This window comes from Panicum virgatum, chromosome 9K (assembly GCF_016808335.1).
Source record: "Panicum virgatum strain AP13 chromosome 9K, P.virgatum_v5, whole genome shotgun sequence".
Classification (NCBI taxonomy): domain Eukaryota; kingdom Viridiplantae; phylum Streptophyta; class Magnoliopsida; order Poales; family Poaceae; genus Panicum; species Panicum virgatum.
The window spans coordinates 31,387,788-31,409,110 of record NC_053144.1 but is presented as its reverse complement, the minus strand read 5'-3'; the positions used below and the strand labels follow the sequence as shown (position 1 = coordinate 31,409,110).

Genomic DNA, 21,323 nt, shown 5'->3' with positions numbered 1-21,323 from the left:
TTTAAAAATCAATGTCCTTATTGGGATGCATTAGTGCAGTACAAGTCATCCAAGGATAGCAAGAAGAAGACAGCCCAAGCCAAAGAGGATGCAAGCAAAAAGAAACACTTCCATCATCATGGGCAAGGAGGATATGCATCGGCGATTCCGAAATGGCAGAAGATGGAAGATGATCTCATTTCTAGAGAAATCGTACCAACGACTTTCAACTGGATGTTGCGAGCAAGACATTACTTCTACGCTCATGGAGGCACATTGAATATGAAAGGTGGGTCATTTGTTACTAGCGATGCCATAAGGAAAGTGGCTGACAGGCTCGATGTGGCACTAAAGGCCATGTCCGAAGGAAGCTTCAAGTCGGATAGAGAGAAAAACGAGGTGACATATGCTCTTCGGACACCAGAACATACAAGGCATGTACGTAGTTCCATGGGAGCATGGCTTTAGTGCTGACATAGAGACGTGTCGAAGCCGACAGAGAAGAAAGGTTGAACAAGAAGAGAAGATGTGTGCCCTAGAAGAACGGGTAGCTTCGATTGAAGGTGCAACGGCAACTAGCCAGCAACAACAACTAGAAGCCAGATCAACGGCTCATTTGGAGAGTAGCCCCACCTTCTCGAAACATCGTAGCAGCATCGCTTGCATGGAAGACCCAGCCGCAGATCGAGCCGAAACGGTTGCGGTACATTACCCTATGGATGACATCACCATGAGGACCCCCTGTGAGCTTCTATATCAGTAGTTCCTCATGGAGTTGTTGAAGTCCCTGTCCAAGGTGGGACAATCCATGGCATGACTATTCGTGAAGGCTATGCTAGAGTCATGGTTGACCGTGTCAAGACCTCGACCTTGAGATTCCTGGAGGCGATGGAGAAGAGGAACTAGGACAGGCCCCCCACACTTGGATCTGTTGGAACAAATGGTACATAAGATTTCCGCAAGGAACGACAGTGACCGCAGAAAGGGATCCTAGCCCGGCTCCGAGGTCACCAGCTGCTAAAGGGTACCCTAGCGTGGAACCGCCGTCACTGGCCTCTACCCAAGACCCTAGTGTTAGTCCATCATCGCCGTCCACGGCCGCTTCTCGGGACCCCGACGTTAGTCCACCTCCGCCACCTCCACCTCCGGTCCCCTCGAAGAAGAAAAAAATCTGATTGGGTCCTGCCACCTCCACCTCCAAGGCTGATGAAGACCCAACAACGCAAGAAGAAAGAGAAGGCCCCGCAAGAGAAGTCAGGTTATGAAATTACTGATGAGGAATTGCCTGCCCATGTGAAAAAAGAAGTGCGCGATCACTTCAAGCCAAAGAAGCTTGAGCCGAAGGAACCAGTGGATCCAGCAGGGAAGAAATTCTATCTCTCCGAGATGTGCCAACCAAAGTAGAAAGAACACATGTCGGAATATGAACACTCAATCACAAGGTCATGGTGAAGAAGAGTAACCATCGACAAAACCAGACAATTCCCAGCTCGGAGAACAACCCAACCAACCCATACCCCCTCTCAAGGTGCTGTCAAAAGAGGATGAAGCTACTGCTTAGATTGTCGAGGAAACCAACGTCAAAAAAGGTCAGCTCCGAGGTAAAGATGAAGTCACGCTTCACCCAGAGGCAGGCAGAAAACCATTTGTAATGGAGCAACCTCTTATGTGGCCAGAGTTGATTGACATGTTACCAACAAGAATGCGTGAGTTGCATCAATGGTACATGAAAGCATCGGTAGAGGGGTATGTAATGCTTGCTGCTCGAATTAAATATATCCATTTCCATCGAGGGATGGATGACGTATGGATTGATTTTGACAATTGTTGGTTTCTATACCATCAAGACGCCCTAGACAATTCCCTCGCCAGTGTATGGGCTATGTAAGTGTTTCCTCTCATTCTATACTCTAGCTCTATTAAGTCACTTTGTTTTCTCATCCCGCCCTTGTTGATGCTCAGTAACGACTCATTTTGAGCATCATCTTGAGCTTAAAATCATGAGAATAAAGTCTCATACCAGCCTATGTTATCCAAAAAAAGCCAATTCCACGTTTCCTCTTAGAAATATTGCCATATTGGAATTCAGATAGAAATGCAGGTAAAACAGACTTCAAGGATCAAGATACAAACCCGACCATCAGAGCAAGCCATCAGCTCCTGCATGAGCATATGAAAGACGAGCGTCAACACTAGTGGTAGGAGTTATTGCTAACAAATTCCACAAAGTGTTGGTGTACATTTATGTTCAGGTTGCTTATGCTTGGAAATGAGAGGAGAATGCAGCCCAAAAGCAAGGTGACATGTTGTCAATCCGAGGCAAAATCTTCTCGATGAATCAGACGCATTCACAAGGATCTACGAGCCCACCAGAGCTACCAAACTGACTCAAGACATGAGGGCCTACCTAGCAGCCTTCAGACCAAGAACCGGGCCGAACGGGCTCAGCCCACGGTAGGCCAACCATCATGGTCGTCCGACCATGTGGTGGCGGCCCACGGGCCCCACCGACTCTCAGCTCACATGTGGCGAGGTGTGGTTGGTCCCCCATGGCAGTTTGGCTCAATCCCGAGCAAGAGGCTGGAGGTTCCCTCCTATAAATACAAGGGGAGGGGCTGTAATTGAGACAACACATCACACCATCAACAATTCACTCTTCTCTTGAGTTCTCACTTGAGTGAGAGTTGTCTTAGGAAGTTTAGGGGTAGAGGTACTCAGGAGGGGTGCCGGTAACAGCGCTTTTCTCGAATTTGTACCTCTACAAGAGAGTGAGGGAGAGTCAGGGGAAGTGCCGGGTCTGTCGGCACTCTTCTCCACTTGTACCTCGACGGATGCTTATTTGGTTGTAAGTGTTTGAGACTTTCTTATTTAGAATTAGAGTTTATTTGCAAGTTATTTCTTTTGCCTTATATTAGTTGAGTGTATGCTTAGAGTAGCATTTGATCCTAGCTTAAGACTCCGGATAGAAAAGGATAATCTTGATCAGGGTTAGGATTAGTAGGGAATAGCTTAGACGTGGTGTCTAGGCTATACTATACCACTCAGTTGTCTGATAGTCCCACGATTTGTTGAGGTAGCCAGCAGGTGGTGACAGCCCTGTCCAAGCCCTAGTAACCCTCCGCGTCTCGATATTGGATAGAGCATTACTACTGGAGCTATTGGCTTGTTTAAGCTAGTCGAAATCGGTAGCTTGAAGTATAACGGCGAAGTATCTCTTCCCCTAAACATAGATTCTAAATCTTAGGAAGTCCTCTCTGTACTATCCCTCCTACACTAGTGCGTGTGTCCTTGGATGAGCCTGAACCCGTAGATAGTGTACTCACGTTCCTCAGTGGATACGATACCCTGGAATACTCCTGGGTGAAAGCTACAGCGGTATCCGGGCACTTGCGGATTTTATTCGTGACGTTACAAAGTACCAACAGTCCTTTTATTTGTAATCATGCAGGATGAAAGCGCAAGAATGCCGGAAGAACGGGATCATCTACAACATAGGCTTCATGGACCCAAATGCTATACATGAGGTGATGAGGAGAGTGTACGGACCTGGCCAAATTGGACCGAGAATAATATATTCATGGCCTTGAATGGGCAGCACGATCGCACATTCATTCTGTTGCCGTACAACTTCGAGTGAGTCCTTTGACTTTTTTTAATAACTTCAATTTGCCTATAATATAAGTATATATCCAGCATTTCTTCTAACCATGTATGTATCAACAGTTTCCACTAGATCCTACTTGTGATCGAGATCGATCGGTCCCGAGTTACTGTATTCGACTCATTGAGGAAGCCAAAAGACAAATATCAAAATCTCATAATCATCATGCAAAGGGCATGGTCTCGGTTCCTCATAAAACACTTAAGAGTCACGTCAACGCCGAGTGAACTTGCATTCAAACTTGACAAGCCGGTACGAATATAATTCATGTCGCACATCTACTTTCATTTATTCAAACAATATGAATATTTTATATACATATATATATAGTGTTTGAGACAGAAGCAAGGAACCAACCTCTGTCGGTGTTTACCGCCAAGTCTGCTCAGGGATACCCTTAGCAGTAGGGTTTGTAAGTAGGGATCGACTGCTCTAGAACTCGATGGTACAAGGAACTCAAAGATTTAGACAGGTTCGGGCCGCGAGTTTGCGTAATACCCTACGTCATGTGTGGTTTGTATTGCCTTAGGTGTTGATGATTGTTTGGAGCGGGTCCCTGCCCGCCCTTATATATCTGGGGGGACAGGGTTACTTGGAAAGTTCTAGCCGAGTACAGTTGGAGTCCTACTACAATACAATCGGGTAGTTTCCTTTGTACTACAGCTAGTTCTATGCATATTCGGGTAGTTACAAAAGAGGTAAGGTATATCTATGAGCTATTCCTTACTCTAGAACATTCTATGTCTATAAGCAGTCCCGCTGTCCCGGGTCTGCCAACCTCTACGGATACTACATATGCGAGTACATGCATTATTTTTGCAGACTCACAAAGAGGATGACACAAGAAACATTCGATGTATGTATAACATTAAAAATAATTTCTTGCATTTAATTCCATGCAGGTACTAAATGAAAATATTGGTGTTTATTTATTCCTGATAGATTTGGAATATGAAAGAGAACCTCATCAAACCGGAAAGAATTAGGGCAATTCAAGAATCACTCTGTGGATTCCTGTTGGATGAGGTGATAAATTCAAAAGGTGAATTGTATTCATATCAAGGATAAGCGTGACTCGAGCTGCTCCAAAGAAGCACCGCAACGGCGATGACGAAGATGATGACTAGAATTATTTAAGAATTTTCGAAAAAAACTTATGGGCATTCATACTTGTAAATATTTTTGTAATCCCAAGTACTCTACTATTAGAAGTAATTGTAATATTTCAAGTGTATATAAATATGATATGTATATAATTTCTTTTATTTGTTCGATATACAAATACGAATGCTAGATACGAGTATGAATACACAAACCGCTATGAGTACGAGTACTAATACTAATTAATTGAAATTGAAAAGAAAAGAGAACAAACATAAAGTGCAACCAAAAATAAATAAAGATGTCTGGCCTGGCTGCCTGCGTGGCAGACAGTTTAGTACCGGTTGGTATTACCAACTGATACTAAACTAGCCATTTAGTACCGGGCGTGGTGATCGGTTCTAAGTGCACGCGCACTTAGTACCAGAGGAGCAGTACCGGGCAGGAAACCGGTACTAACCGGGGGTTCCCGCCAAGTACTAATGGATGTTTTTCTAGCAATGTTATAACATCTTTAAAAATAGGGAAAATTGGATGCATACCATCAAAAGATTGCATGTTTGGCAATGTACCATTAAAAGATCGTTTCTTTGCTATATACCATGGAAAGATCACAACGTTGAGATTTGTAGCATTTCTGTTAACTTTGCTAACGCCATCCGTTCCACCTGCTCCTCTCCGTCCCAACCACCACCGCCGAAGATGGGGGAGGGCACTTCCTCAGCGACAACGACGCCGCCGAGGTCGACGCGGTCTGCGGCGGGGAGGTCGATCACTGCGACGTCGGCAAGATGGAGCACGGGTGAGCCCGCGAGCGCCTTGATTAGCGTCGCCTTCGGCTTCCTCCACTTTCCCCTTTTCCTTGCCTCCGACGGAATCTAATTCGGTCCTCCCGGGGCCGAATCGCTCGGCGTTGTGCGCCCGCTTGAATTTGCTCGGTGGATTGGGTCCTCTGGAGTTCCCCCGATCTGTGGCTGGTTTAGTTTGCTGAGCATATTCTCATGGGGAGGAATTTGTGATGTTTATCCAGGTGCGAGCATTACCGGCGGAGGTGTAAGATCGTGGCGCCGTGCTGCAAGCAGGTGTTCCCCTGCCGCCACTGCCACAACGAGGCCACGGTGAGCGGCTGCCCTACTGCTGCCTGTGTCGGGCCCGTCCGCTGCCGAATCGAGTCCCGCCACCTCGAGCTCCATCGCGGCCGCATCGGCGTGAGGAGGCTGCTCCTCGCCGCGCTCGTCGACCTTGGCGCCTTCACCAACATGCCGCCATCCGCCGGCATCGACCCGCTCGCGGCTCCCCTGCCCTCCGCCCGCCGTGCTCCTGCCCGCTCGTTGTTCGCTGTGCCCCTGGTCGCTGCGCAACTCGCCGCGGGCTCATCTGTGCCGAGGTCCTTCGCGTCACCGTCATCGCGAGGCGGCCGCTCCTCGCTGAGCACGCGCCGTACGCGGACAGCTGCCAAGGTCGCCGTCAGCAGGGAGACCGCTGGATCCTTCTCACCTCGCTCATGTCCTCCCTGAGACGGGCCCCGCTGCCCCAGCGGCCTTCGCCTCCCGGGCAGGCAGCGGCGAGTGCCAGGCATGCTCCTGCGCCCCTCCCCATGTACGCGCGTATGCCCCAAGTTCGACGCCATCCTTGCCTGCTGCGTGCCCGTGTTCTTCGTGCACGGGTGGCTTTGAAGAAGACGACTCAAGAACGGAGATACAACGGGACGTTAGCGAAGGTAACTGAAGTGCTAGAAACCAATAACGTGTGACCTTTCAGTGCTATATAGCAAAGAAGTAATCTTTTAAAGGTATATTGCCAAACATGCAACCTTTTGATGGTATGCATCCAATTTTCCCTTAAAAATATTGATGATTTTTTCATCATTATGTTTTGTATCCCAGCCTATCAAAACATTACTGGAAATTTTATATTATATTTTTTTAATATATATTGTTTTGTTTGCTATCATCATGCAAAGTTTTAACTTCAGGCTCTAGTGTGTGTGGAGAAATAAAAAAAGATAAATCTTATTAAGCGAAAAATTGAACCCGTTGATACAAATTGAACAAAAAATAGTTTAGTGGGGTTATTCGGTTTTAGCCATATTTGAAGGGAGTAATAAGAACTTCCCCGGAAATCGATTAGTGGATCATAAGGTGGAAATCGGTTCCCAGGACCTAGTTTTGATTTTTTTTTTCAGATGACTTCGAACATAGACAGGCACTAAATCAATATTACAGTTGGAACTGAGTGTAAATTATTAGGAGCTAAGGTTCTTATGGTGAATCAACTCATCTGGGTTTGAGCTCTCGACTCAACATGGGTCCTCGTATTTTTTGAATTTATTTTAAAATTTAATTAATTGGCGCTATTCTTTTAGTGACAGAAATCCCAGGGTGTGTCGCCTAAGTCTTTCGAAGGTACCTATTGATAGCGGAGTGACTGTGGTGACTTTGTGAATCTCGAAGGTTTGTTGGCTCAGTCTTTCAAAGGCACTCATAGGGCAGGGGTACCTGTGTATTTGTAAGCATTTGCGTTTGTACTGTGTTTCAAAAAAAATTATAGTACTGCTGAATGAGATAAAATATTTTGTAGTTAACAAGTTCTTTTGTTATTTGAGATGGTTTAGGGTCATAGTTCCTTGGGAATATTCCATCCCACATGAGAAGTCTTGACTCTTGACATATAAACACATTGGTTATGCACATTTATTTCTATATATCGCATTACGGCTGCGCCTTGCCGTCGGGGATGTTGGACGCCGGAAGCTCCACCGCCATCGCCTGTGACCGACGCCGTTCACGCCACCCGCGGCTGAAAACCTCCTCGATCTCCTCCAGGGGCCGGCCCTGCGTCTCGGGGCAGAGGAAGTAGAAGAACGTGGCGGCCAGCACGGCCAGCCCCGCGAACAGGAAGAAGGCGCCGCCGATGGTCACCGCCTTGTACAGCGACACGAACGTCATGGACACGCTGGCGTTCATGACGCGGTTGATGGCCACGCCCACGCTGGCGCCCTGCGCGCGCAGCCGGAGCGGGTACACCTCCGAGCTGTACGCCCAGGTGATGGGGCCCACGCCGACGGAGAAGGACGCTATGAAGGTGAACACCGTCGCGATGGACAGCACCACCGCCCACGCCGGCGAGTGGTGCGGCGCCGAGCGCTCGACGACGGTAAGGCCAAGGCCGAGGCAGGCCAGCGAGGCGACGATGCCCGCGAGGCTGGAGAGGTAGAGCGGCCTCCGGCCGATGCGGTCAACGAGCAGGATGGCCGTCAGGATGAACACCGTCTTGGTCACGCCGACGCCGATGGTGGCCACGAGGATCTCGCTGCGGGTGGCGATGCCAGCCGCCTTGAATATGCGCGGGCTGTAGAGCACCACGGCCTCGATGCCCGTGAGGTGCTGGAAGAAGTGCACGCCGAAGGCCGCGACGAGGATACGCCGGACGGGCGGCGTCGGGTGCAGGAACATCTCCCTCCAGACGCCCTTGCCGACGCTGCTCGGTTGGTGGGGCGCACTCGCGGCGGCGTCATCTGCAATAATCCCCGCCGCGATCTTGATCTCCGCGAGGCGCACGTCGGCCTCGTCCGCGGTGTCACACACCTGCCGGAGCACGGCGAGGGCATGCTCGACGCGGCCCTGCATGACGAGCCACCGCGGCGACTCCGGCATCGCGATGACGCCGACCGCGAGCACGGCGCTGGGCAGCGCGCCGAGGCCCAGCATGGCGCGCCAGCCGTAGACCAGCGGCAGCTTGGCGAGCAGGTAGTTGGCCACGTACCCGACGAGGATGCCGAAGCTGATGCAGATCTCGGGCAGCGACGTGACGGAGCCGCGGATCTCGGCGGACGAGATCTCGGCCGCGTAGACGGGCGCGATCATGAGCGCGTAGCCGACGCCGACGCCCGCGACGCAGCGGCCGGCCAGGAGCGTGGCGAAGTTGGGCGCGAGGCCCATGAGCGCGGAGCCGGCGAGGAAGATGGTGGCCGCGAGGGAGATGGTGAGGCGGCGGCCGATCCAGTCGGAGACGCGGCCGGCGGTGAGGGAGCCGACGAGGGCGCAGACGTTGAGGATGCCGGCGAGGACCTGCACCTGCGTGTCGTTGGTCTTGAGGTCCTCCTTAATTAAGAGCATCGCGCCGCTCATCACGCCCGTGTCTGCAAATGCACACGTCGTACGTGTTCCCGTTACTTGCACGTGCGTGGTATACTTTTATTTACTGATCGATAAAACTTTTGAACGAAGTCTAATTTGTGGCAATTAGGAGATGGATCGAGTTGATGCATGCATGTGTTAATAATAAGTCTAGCTACCGTATCCCATGAGGATGGAGATGATGGAGCCGATAATGGAGCACGCCACGGCATACTTGCTCTTCCCCGCATGGCCGCCCCGTTGCTTCTCTTCTCCCATGGCTGCTGCTCCTCGCGATCTCTTTTGTGTGTCAGATCGCTGTGTCCGTAACACACACAGCCACTGCATGCAAGCGAGTCAAGCGGCAAGCACTCCAGGTCCTCTTATAGCCGTCACGTCACGCACTTGCTGTTGAGGTTGCCTGCAGGCAGGTTGTATCCGAGGAACGGAACATATAAATCACACATGTACACTACTTGTGTAGGTAAAAAACAAGATGGTTACAACCACCGAGGGATCGATATGGGGGATGACTAGCTGATTGTGCACGCACTATGGCGTTCGCTTCTCGATCGGTGGAGTGGTAGGCACGGGCACACCGCAATCAGTAGTACGGTTCGGAACCAAGACGAGTTTAACTCGTGCTGGGACAGCATATAGATCGAACAACTTTTATAATTAATTATTCTTAGTATGTGTTGTCCAAGATAAAGGGGGAAACTAGAAGCTGCCTAGATTGCTGACATGTGTGTGTAATGCTGATCGAAATGGGAAACTGGGCCCACATGCCATTGACAAAACCCATGGCCCATCCAAGATTAGGATGGTAGATGAAAATATCTCCTGGCTACTTGACCGATGACAAAGAATCTAGCTAGTAGTATAAGGTACAGGTCTAACAATATAATTGAAGTAGCATACTATACCGAATTCTTCACTCAATGCATGGAACAGTGACAGCCATGCACTCGAAAAAATCCATGTATGGCAGTTACGCACTTTGGCACAGTGCCCCCAAGCAGCAGCCACCGAGCGTGCTACAAACTGACAACTCACGCATGCAGCGGCTTTATTTTGTACGCTTCTTTGTATTGGCAGGGAGTAGATCGATCGAGTGCTTATCCACGCTGGGTTCGAAGTCAGAGACGACAGCTCAGTTTCCTTTCATGCATCCAATTCATTGTTCTTTTTTTTATTAATTTCTTAATATTTTCATTGTTATTTCTAACATTGTTCTCACTCGCTCTATAGAGATTAGACAACATCCCAAAAGGACAGCCAAATAATAAATCGGCCGCGCTCAGTAAGCTGATGCGGAGGATTTTATTTGAGATGTATATATTCATACCAGTAAGCTGATGCGGAGGATTTGAGATGTATGTGTGTATATATATATATATATAATATGTTTTGATGTTATATACCATGCATGCAAAGATGCTCTCCATGATCATTTTTAAACAGTTGATATGCTCTTTTCTTTTCTTTTTCTCATACATGGTTCAATTAATTGAGATAGCTAGTCATCTAGTCCAACCATGCATATGCAAGCACTATATAGTATATACGGCCTCTCCTACAACTCCTTTTGGTGGCGTACGTGTTTGCGTCGACACGGTCTCGAACTCTCGATCAGCCGCAACTTGTTGAATTCGTTCTGTGGGGGCCGGCCCGGCGCCGACACCTGGATACATGGTGCATTTTTTCTAATTCTTTCTTTATTATTAGTTTTTTTTTCTGCTGACCTGTTTTCTACGAGTAGTTACTTCTCAAGAGATCGAAAAAGTGTGTGTGTGTGAGAGAGAGATGACCAGCAACACTAGTGGACGTCATGTTGGGGTACGAAATCTTATTTGAATTGGAAGATCACGATGCATACGAGTCATCGGGTTGGATCGTGACCTCACGATCGACATCCTCGTGGATCATCGATCACCTCTACGATCTTTTGCCGCCGCTGTCTGGCCGTCCACTTCTGCCTTCCTCGGGGATTCGTCTATGTCCATGCCTCGCGCGTGCACGCGTGCAGACCAAGGTGGCGTCCTGGACCGCGCATGCTCACCTTAGCTTGCTCGCCACCGCCGATCGTATGGGAAACCACGTTCTATGCATGGAAGGGTAAATCGTTGAAAGACAATCCCTTTCAAGAGGGGAACATATTAGATGCAAAACAATCTCTCCATGCAAACTATGAAAATTTCAATCTGGGCTATCGGATCAACATCCAAGGGGAGGGGCGCAGGAGGGTGAGAGGAGGAATTTGTAAAAGTGTGATTACCCAATCCAGGAGCGGGTCCAGATTGTAAAATTACCCAATCCCCCGTGCCCTTTGGATGTTGATCCAATGATCCAGATTGAAGTTTTCATAATTTGTACGAAGAGATTGGTTTGCACCTGATATGTTATGTTCCAAGAGTACATCGTGGCTTTCACTGGTGTATGTAATCAACTCACTGGTGAGTTCTGAATGTGGAATCCATTCATTCATTTCGTTTCATTCTAATATAGACTCCATTTGGATCATGTGCAACTACAAATTATGAGAATCGGGATACTAGCTGGTGGGTAGGTTGAGAAACCCAATTATCTACAATGTGCCCATAATCTCCAAATAGCTAGTTTGGACATTGAAGTGGATATATTGTAGGATTGTTAGAATCAGTTGGGTGGTTGGATTCTTATAATACGCACTAAAATCCTCCGTTGGATACTTATTACTAATTTTTATCTGGATTAATTTGCTTTAGAGCATCTCCAGCAGTCTCTCTTTTCCCAATAACTCGTCAATATTGAAAAAAGATATGCTCTAGCAGTTCTCCAATGCGTTTCTTTTTCCCAAACTAGTAGAGATGTATGTGCCACAGGCACGTATTTAATTTTCCATCCATCAAGCAACAATGTCATTTATTTTCTTTTAAAAATTAATACACCTCATTCTTTTCCTTTCATAAAACAATGATGCCAATTAGTATCCTTTCAAACAAACAATGACGTGAATTATGTGTGAATGCATATGCAAAGGAAAGTGAAGTGTGTGCAAAGAAAAGTAATACGCTGGTACAAAAGGTGGGTATAGGAAATTGCTAATGTAAAAAGTATTAGAATTTTGGTTGAAACATTTTCTTTCTATTAATTTCGTGGGTCTACACTCCATTAGTCAAACCTTTAGGCTGGCAAGTGGAACATCCATAAGGGGTAAGGTGTGCCTAATCTTGGTGAGAGAAGAGTTTTAATTGTTTCAACTTTTATAGTATAGATAGATATAGATATAGAAAAATATTAGTTTGTTCCAATAATTCACCCCCAACTCCCCTCGAATAATGGAAGAACTTTTGCTCTTTCAACATGTTAGTTGTATTTGGAATGTGATTATTGGGGATTGTAAAATATCTCCTCCAGTAACTAATGAAAGTAATTCATTGGATATCACAATAACACCTTATTTGAAGATGTTTATTAGAAAGCAGTGGCGGATCTAGAATAATTCTGAGGGGCTTATTTCCACCTATAGACAATTTCAGCCTCTCCTCGCAGTACATTTTGCAAATGCTTAGTAAATTTTCCTAACTAGCTCTTCATAGGGATTTGCTACTACTGTTTACAACCTAAACTCCCTTTTTCTCAGCCTTGCTTCCTCCCAAGGCCACTCTCCCCCCCTGAGCACACAGACAAAAAAAGTACTACCGGAATTCCATCCTCCGCCATTTATTTTCAACATTGTCTCTAGCTAGTAGATCGAAGAAAAACCATCAGGACGAATAGGAGGTGCGACCAAGAATTAACAGTGAGACCCCTTTCGACCTTTGCTCTTCTATTAAACAATCGATCACCTAATCATATATATGATTCCCTGATTTCCTAAATGAGTTTCGATCTCATGAGCAATGATCAATGAAGAATTGACATGAAAAGTATATACAGATCAAGACGCACGGAGGCCACAAAGAACGAGGAACAGACGGGCATGGTTCGAGTCGACTCACCTGCTGCCAGGCTGCTAATAACTAGCAACCATGTATTAGCACCGCCGCCCGCACGGCCGTATCGCCCATTCTGATGGGAACGCAGCAGCCAACTTCCGGCCGCCGCCGCCGCGGCAGAGAGGAAGACGAATCGCCTCCAAAGAAAAATCCCAGAATTGGACACAGGAAGTAGAGGGGCCGGATCTCGATCGGTCTGTCAGATGGAGTGTCAATTACCTTTGTAGCGCTCGCGCGTACTGTAGGCCGTATTTGCAGGTCATTAAGTATTCTGATCCCCTGGAGATTCAATCCTATCCATTCCAAGAGCTTCCATTGCTTACTAATCGTCTAATCCAGTGCCGCTCGCGCGGCAGACTCGCTCGCCAACGACTTCCATGCATGCTCTCCTCTACAAGATAGATATGGAAATGACGCCTTTGCATCTGGGTGCCGCGTGCGTATAAGGTTTCCAGTGGTTTAATCAACTAGCTCATCTCGATCAGATCGGTGCACTGCTTGGGCCGGCCTAACCAAAGCTAAAAATAGCAAAATCTAAAATATTCTCTTTTAGTTTTACTAGTGGAGATGCTGGAGATGCACGCATTTAATTTTCCTTCCATCAAGCAACGGCGTCATTTATTTTTCTTTTAAATTTAAAAATAATATACATCTTTTTTTCTTCCATTAAACAATAATGTTAATTATTATCCTTTCAAAATAAATAATGACATGAATTATGAGTGAATCTATATGTGCAAAGGAAAGTAAAGAATGTGCCAAAGGAAAATAATATGCGGATATCAAAGGTGGCTAACAAATGCTTATGCAAAAAGAATTAGAATTTTGGTGAAAATATTTTCTTTCTATAAAAAAATGGAACTCCACGACACGACTGCTCCTAGGAAAGGAGGAAAATTTCCAGCCTGTTGGTTGTTCTATTTGTGGTTTGAGCGTTGCTTTTGCGTTAGCACCCACCAACAGCTCCATCGTCGGAGAGCAGCTCAACTAATGTTGACCGTACCGTATGCTAACCGAGACCAAGGAAAGCCCGTGATTACACAGGATCTACGGAGAAATTGCTCGGTTTCACTGCTGCATAAAACGTTTGTTGGGGCGGTTGAAACAATATTTTTAGGGGCGGTTGGCCTACCCGTCCCTATTTTTTGCAGCTAAAAAAAGCTGTTTACAGAAGCGGGTGTGTTACCAGCTCCTGAAAATACATTTCCAGAGACAGGTCACCCCTCACTTGCCCCTAGAAACCGATTTTCAGAGGCGGTCCACCCCCCAACCGCCCCTGAAAATGGGGCGGTTGGGGGGTGGACCGCCCTTCGGTTTCCATGGGGGGTGAGGGGGTGACTCGGCCCTGGAAATGATTTTCCAGCCTACCAAAATTTTCATCAATTTGAATTTAATTTGTTTCTCAGTAACTTTTAAAATGTGAATTCCTGCTATATTGTTCTATCAAGCTAGTTCGCGATCGAATGTCACAGTGATCGACATGAAACATGTTTAATAAATATAGATAATTACACACGCAAAATTAAATCATGTGGAAATAAAACACACACACATATATCATTACAAAGCATAATTAATACAGTACATCATTAAAATTGAAGCTCAAATGCATGTTTTTCTCCTGTTTACCAACACTACTAGCAGAGGCATGGTGCTTCTTCTTCTCCCACTCACGAAGACCAAGGTATCTAGTTTCCATTGCTAATACACTGTGTTTATAAAAAAAATGTTTCCCTTGGGTTGATCACTTCGTGCATAACGAAACAGCATAAATCTGCGGCTACTTCTAAAAGTTCTCTGTCATGGACCTGCCCTTGGTTCCTTGGGGGATTGTCCTGCAATTAATGATAATCCATGGAGAAAGTAAGCAATTCGCAAAAATAATGTAACATGTAAATCTAATGCTAATAAAGACTAGTCCCTTTTATTTTCAGGATCAGTTGTGTATCTCCCTTGTACCTTGAGATTCTCACACAAGTAATACCTGCTGTACACTAAGAAAGCAGGTTGCTTGTGGGACTGGAAGTATGTGCATAGAGTCATTTGTTTTTCTTCTCAAGGGGATGTGTCAGTGTTTAGCCATCAAGCCTGCCACAGGTATCCCCAGGGTAGTTGATAGTTGGCAGGGACTCGCCGAGATCAGAAACGTGATGGTGCAAGAAACACAAAGATTTATACATGCTAGGGCCACCGAGAACATAATACCCTACGTCATGTGTGGTTGTTTGTATTGCCTTGAGGGTTGATCAATGATCGTGTGTTTTGGAGGGGTCACTGCCCGCCCTTATATAGTTTGGGGGGAAAGCGTTACATGAAAAGTCCTAGCCGAGTACTATCAGAGTCCTTCCCAATGTCTATCGGGTAGTTTCCTTCTATCGACTAGTCCTACTTCTGTACGAGTAGTTACAATATGGTAAGGTCTATCCCATGCGATACTCCTTACTCTATAATATTCTACGCCTATGAGCAGTCCTGCTGCCCTGGGTCTGACAAGCCCCTGAGCTCTTCGTAGTCGAGTCCTGCAGGCATCGAGTACTTCTGAAGGCATCTTTGAGTGCTTCAACTGCTTCTGGACCCCATTATGCCATCCTGAAGTCCATCGAGTGCTTCGAGTAGCCTTCCGAGTACTTCCTTGACTGCATCAAGGCTATGAGGTGCTCTAGCCCCAAATCATCTTCTTTTATATGGTGCGCGATGATCTTGCGCTCCATATGGAGTAGTCCCCCAAGCCTTAGTTTGAATCGAAGAATGAGGATGAGGTTCCAATTTGTCTTCTTTTAATTTTTCATAATTTCAAAAAAATTGGCCATTAATGACACATATCCCGCAACCCTCGAGCCTTGAATAAAAATCCAAAGATTTGGAATTAAGGGTCAAGAACCCATGGCATTGATTTTAATCAGATGCGGTATAAATGGGAATTTTTTGTGTTTTTTTACAAAACCTCCGTTTCCTCATATATAAAAATCCCGAAAAGGCAGAAGAAACCAAAAAAATATAAATATCCCTAAATTGCGGCTTTGTAAATTATGTGAGATGTCACTTTGTCTTCTGACTATTTACCATATTGCCACCGCCAATAGTTACTTAACCATGTGGTGACTCTCTAGGTTTTCACCCAGTGCTTCCAGTTGCCACAGACATTTCTAACTTCCGCCGCCACTGAGAATAGATCTATTCTTGAGCCCCCTCATCTCTTCCTTCAATCGATTCTTTGAATCTCCATAGCCCAGCACATCCGCTTCTGCCATAGACCCGAAGCCCCCGAGTGTATGCATGCGAAGCGATCTGTGGATTTCTGCATATCCCCCAAGAAGTCAACCGAAAAAGGAAAGGAGAAGGATGCAACGAGTACTCCGTCATTGGATGAGGGTTGGCTAACAAGTAAGTCCACAGTATCTGACATACTCTCCGTTGTGGATGATTGTACTTCAATCTCAAGAGATTATCAAGTGGTGCCCTGCTTTGGGGCACACTCGTCGGTTTGAAGAAACGAACGAAACAGTTCTTTTTAGTTCTTTTGTTGGACGGGTAGTGGTGGGAGGTACCGATCTTCAGCTACGCCAAGGAAAGGAAAAATTCTATATCCTGTACAAACTGCCCCGCAAGGTGATTGACTTGAAAGAGAAGTGGTTTTATGTCGAGAATCATACTCCTTCCATGCCAGTATGGACACCTGGTGCTCCACATCATTGTAGAATATTCTACGCCTATGAGAAGTTCCGCTGCCCCGGGTCTGACAGGATGATCAACTCCTAATTTAATGCAGTGCTGGTAAGCCCTATTTGAAAAAGAAACAAGTGAGAAGTTAGTATATAAACCATGGAAACCACCAACACCATCATCATTGCCGACACCATCGTCTAAATAAGCATCAAACATTCTATCAGCCTCATCGTCTTGTATGAATTCATCCAGTGGATTATTGGTTGGAGGGGGAGCACCAGCTCGCCCTGATACTTCCAGATTTTGTACTCCATAACAAAACCACTCACCACTAGATGCGATCTGATTGTAACGGGGTCGTTGTATACTTTTAAATTCCTGCATACTTTGCATGGGCAATGTATCAATTGTGTCTTCTCATTTCTTGTGTGGTCCTTCGCAACTTTAATGAATTTATTAAGCAGTCCACGGAAGTAGGCGTCTATTCTTCGACCATTGTACATCCATGTCCTATCCATCTCTGAACAAGTATTATATGTATACGTGTTGAAAAAACGCAATTTAACTAATACTAAATTAAAAAAATTGATTTCCAACCTATTACTTTAACACTAAATGTTGGGGAAAAAATTATATCATGCATGTGTGTAAAGATTGAAAAAATCAAATCTTTTTGACAAAAGAAATAAGCCCTGAATTGATATAAATATATATACTTCTGTATATGCATAGGTGTTGAAAAAAAGTCAATTTAACTAGTACTAAATAAAAATGATAAAAACTCAACATATTATTTTACCACTAAATGTTGGGAAAAAAATATAACATGCATCTTTTAAAAATAGGGAAAAAACAAATCTTCTTCAATCTCCTCGATAGATCTAGGGCATTATTTACTTAAGAATGAGGCTGAACGCTATAAATTGAGTCTAAACAATTACATAATCTTGTTCTCCAACTAAAATATCGCAACTTCATCCTAAAGTTTGAGGCAAATGGTGGATCAAATGGCTAATCCACACCATGGAGATCTAGAGCTAGTTAGAGGCAAAGAAGCTCCATTTGAGCCATAAATCTTATAAAAGAGATTCAAAATGACAAGAATTAGCGTCAACTTACCTTCTAGAGCCCCCAACTCGAAGGAAATCAAGTTGAAAACCTCCTCCTCTTTTTACTTTTTTAGATCTTGGGGAAGCTCCTCTCCCGACCAAACAATGGGGGTCGGAAGGAAGAGAAAGGTGCCCATATTTTTGTACATATTTTCAGGGGCGGGTGGGGGTGAGCCGCCCCTAAACGATACATATTTGTAATGTTTTTTCATAGAATCCCAAACTCACGAAGCTACATGTTAATGATGTTTCATAATTATGTAATGCTTTTATCCAAAAATGCCAAACACAAAGCTATATGTGGGTAGTTAGGATAAAGATCAAGATTTATGTTTCACGGTTTCCATATGTGAAGGATGTGATGTTCCATCTAATGCGCAACTTGACGCCTCTTCTAAAGTACTATAGATAGAATTACTCGATGGACCGACCTATGGGGAGAGAGGGCTCTCGCCGATAAGAATTGCTAAGTTACTCCTCCGCGCCAAAATTCCAAGCACTATGATTAAAGTTGATATCGCCAAGGCTTTTGATATAGTCAACTGTCGCTTCCTCCTCAGCTTGCTACACCACCTTAGTTTCTGAAGGCGTTGGCTTGATTGGATTTCTCTCATGCTTTCTTCGACAATCACAAAAGTTATCCTAAATGGGTCGCTGGGTAGGAGGATTTGTCACGCCAAGGGCTTGCGTCAAGGCGACCCCTAATCGCTGCTGTTATTTGTGATTGTTATGGAGGGGTTAAATTCTCAATTGAAGCTGGTGGTTGACGATTGTGCTCTCCTGCGGCCCCTACATCAAAAGATCAAGGAAAGGACCTTTCTATACGCTGATGACGTTGTGGTGTTTCTTTCGGCAGAGCAACAGGATCTGGTGCTTATGAAGATTATTCTAGAGATCTTTGCAGGAGCTTGAGGGCTTAAGACAAATATGTCTAAATGCATGATTTCACCTATACAGTGCGATTCGGAGGCGACAGTTACTTTGTTCACTCATTTCCCGGGCAGGATTGACCCTTCCCTGTCCACTACTTGGGCATCCCTCTTGGTCTGAGGAGGCTCAGTAAGTCTGATCTGCAACCCCTGGTTGACAAGGTCGCTGACAGGCTGCCGACTTGGAAGGCTGTCCCGGGCTGCCGACTTGGAAGAACAGTCCTGATAAAGAGCACGCTTTCAGCTATACCTACTCATATAGCTTTGGCAGTCAATCTCTCCCCATAGGTAATAAAATGTATCAACAGTTGCAGAAGGGGCTTCCTTTGGCAGGACGCTCAATCAGCAAAGGGGGGCACTGCTTGCTGGCGTGGCCACGTGTGTGCAAACCCACGGAGCTGGAGGGTCTTGATCTGCAGCTTTTTCATTATGCATTGCACATGAGATGGCTTTGGCTACGGCGGACTGACGACTCTCGGTCGTGGCAGGAGCAGCATGCTGAAGAGGAATATATTGTTCAAGCCATGTTTCGGGCCTCCATCTATGTTGAGCTAGGAGATGGACTTAAAGATTCATTTTGGACTGATCGTTGGCTGCAAGTTCAATCTTTGATGGATACTGTCCCTTGTCTCTTCAATTCTGGAGTAAGAAAGCAGCGAACTGTCGCCCAAGCATTATAGGGAGACAGGTGGATCAGGGGCATGACCAGGGCGCTGACGGGAGATCGGTGGATCAGGGGCTGACTGTGCAGGTTCTGCTGGAATATTTACAAGTTTGGGATAGGTAGGTTCTTCTGGAATATTTACAAGTTTGGGATCGGACGAGGGACATCGCTTTGGTGGAGGGTCGAGCCGATAAAATTTGTTGCAAGTGGACTACTACTGATAAGATCTTCTCCACCTCATCCGCATATATGTCCTTCGTGGGATAGCACCCTGTAGAGGGAGCTAAATTACTTCGCAAAACACGTGCCTGGCCACATGCAAATTCTTCACCTGGCTTGTGATCCATGAAAGATGTTGGACAACAGCTCGGCGTAAGAGACACGTTTACAAGACCATGACTCCTGTGTGCTTTGAACCCAGCTACCGGAGACTATTGACCATTTACTGATTGCTTGCCCATTTTCAAGGGAGATTTGGTTCAAGGTGCTGTGCAAGGTGGGTTGGGACTCGGTTGCGCCAAACATCCAGTCTGACAAATTTGTGGTATGGTGGGCCGACATGAGAAAACAAATACGGAATGCAGGCAAACGCTGCTTCGACTCTCTTGTTGTCCTGGTGTGCTGGCTCCTTTGGAAAGAAAGGAAATGATAGAACCTTTGATCACTGGGTGAGAACAACGCAGGATGTCTTAGCTTGTGTGTCCGATGAAATTGAGGCTTGGTTCCAGGAAGGGTTCAAGCAGCTCAAGCCGGTAGTAGTGGCCATGGGTATGCTTCCGGGTCGCACAACTATAGCCATGTAATAGTGTCGCGTGGGTTTTGTGGGTGGGTTTAATTTCTTTTCACCAGAACCCACCTATCCTTGTAATTTAACTAACTCTCCTCTTAATAAAAAACATGCTCATGCACGGTCGCGGAAAAAAGTGGAGAGATCTCAACCCCAAAGTTTCCTATGTTACATGACTTAATATGATGAACGCATGCATATCAATTTCAAATTGAAAATAAAACGGTACTACGACCGTACTTCCAAATCAGAATTTGATTATTATATCATTATATTCATTTTAATGTCACTTAAATATGTTCCGATCACAGTAGTGAAGTTATACTTTTTCAAAATAAATTATTTTACTTTCTTTATTATTCTAAGGTAAAGACTTCTTACTGGCCGGCCGCATTTTAACTTGATTGCACGGCCACATGCATGGGAGCGGTTCACGGAAAAGTATTTTTATTTCTATTGCTCTCTCTTAAAAAGCTGTAGTTTTCGAAACATTAGTCAAATTAAAATTTTAATTGCACAGCTGTATTTCCTTTGAAGAGACCTTCAAAACAAGACGTTACTTGCATATGTTTCAACAATATTTTTTAAATACACATAAATTGCTTACATAGATTAGAAAAATGCCAACATAAATTGGTAAAATTGCTCAATTGACTTGCTCAAGTTACCTATCACGGATCATGCAATAACACATCCACCTATCTCCAACACAATTGTTTGCCATCATCCTCTAATCACACCATTCAATTATCTTCTAGACATCAACATCAATATCCACTTAACTAGACGGAGACGAGTCAAGCAATATTTTGTAAAACGATGGGCAACTTTTGCAAAATTCATAAGCAAAGTAGAATACACTAAAAAGCATTTTCTCAAACGAAAAATATATTTTCGAAACATAGTGGTGTGGGATCTTGTTTCGAAGCTCTTGTTGAAACGAGTGCAACTGTGTTATCGGATTTTGATTTGGACACTCGGTATTAAAACTACGATATTTTTTCGAAGAGGGAAGATTGCAAAAATAGAAAACTGTAATCAGTGATTTTTTCTAAAAGGAGCAGCCGTACGGCGGGCTCCGGCCGTAAGTTAGCATGGTCCTTATTTTAATATTAATGAACTAAAAAGATACTTTTTCTTAATTTTCATGGAGTACAAAATTACTTTCTTAACATGGAATTGCAAAGATAATTTATCGGATAATGCAAATATGCCTTTTTTTTCTTTTTCGGAAATGTCGTGGGATTAGATTTCCATTTAGCAATGTTTGAGGGATCTCCCTTTAAGTCTCCCTTTAAGACCAAATGGAGAGCCCTCTCCACTTAGACT

The 21,323-nt window shown here is 45.3% G+C and overlaps 2 protein-coding genes across 2 annotated transcripts; one reads left to right on the top strand and one right to left on the bottom strand.

The window, feature by feature from the left end:
* Positions 1–5,462: 5,462 nt before the first annotated feature.
* Positions 5,463–6,535, top strand: LOC120651245. The gene is made up of 2 exons (XM_039928682.1): positions 5,463–5,543; positions 5,772–6,535. The coding sequence occupies exons 1-2, from the start codon at positions 5,533–5,535 to the stop codon at positions 6,256–6,258; spliced, it is 498 nt and encodes a 165-aa protein (XP_039784616.1). The 5' UTR covers positions 5,463–5,532; the 3' UTR covers positions 6,259–6,535.
* A 766-nt stretch (positions 6,536–7,301) lies between these two features.
* LOC120651244 (probable polyol transporter 6) lies at positions 7,302–13,240 on the bottom strand. The gene is made up of 3 exons (XM_039928681.1): positions 12,843–13,240; positions 9,039–9,280; positions 7,302–8,882 (listed from the first exon to the last, which is right to left on the bottom strand). Exons 2-3 carry the CDS (start codon positions 9,205–9,207, stop codon positions 7,453–7,455), a joined length of 1,599 nt encoding a protein of 532 aa, XP_039784615.1. The 5' UTR covers positions 9,208–9,280; positions 12,843–13,240; the 3' UTR covers positions 7,302–7,452.
* Positions 13,241–21,323: the final 8,083 nt, after the last annotated feature.

Bases quoted from the DNA above. Each gene is read 5' to 3' on its own strand.
- LOC120651244 (XM_039928681.1), bottom strand. From the start codon at position 9,207: ATGCAGTGGCTGTGTGTGTTACGGACACAGCGATCTGACACACAAAAG. The intron at 8,883-9,038 runs GTAGCTAGACTT...GTGCATTTGCAG, and splicing joins CTCCATCCTCATGGGATACG to ACACGGGCGTGATGAGCGGC.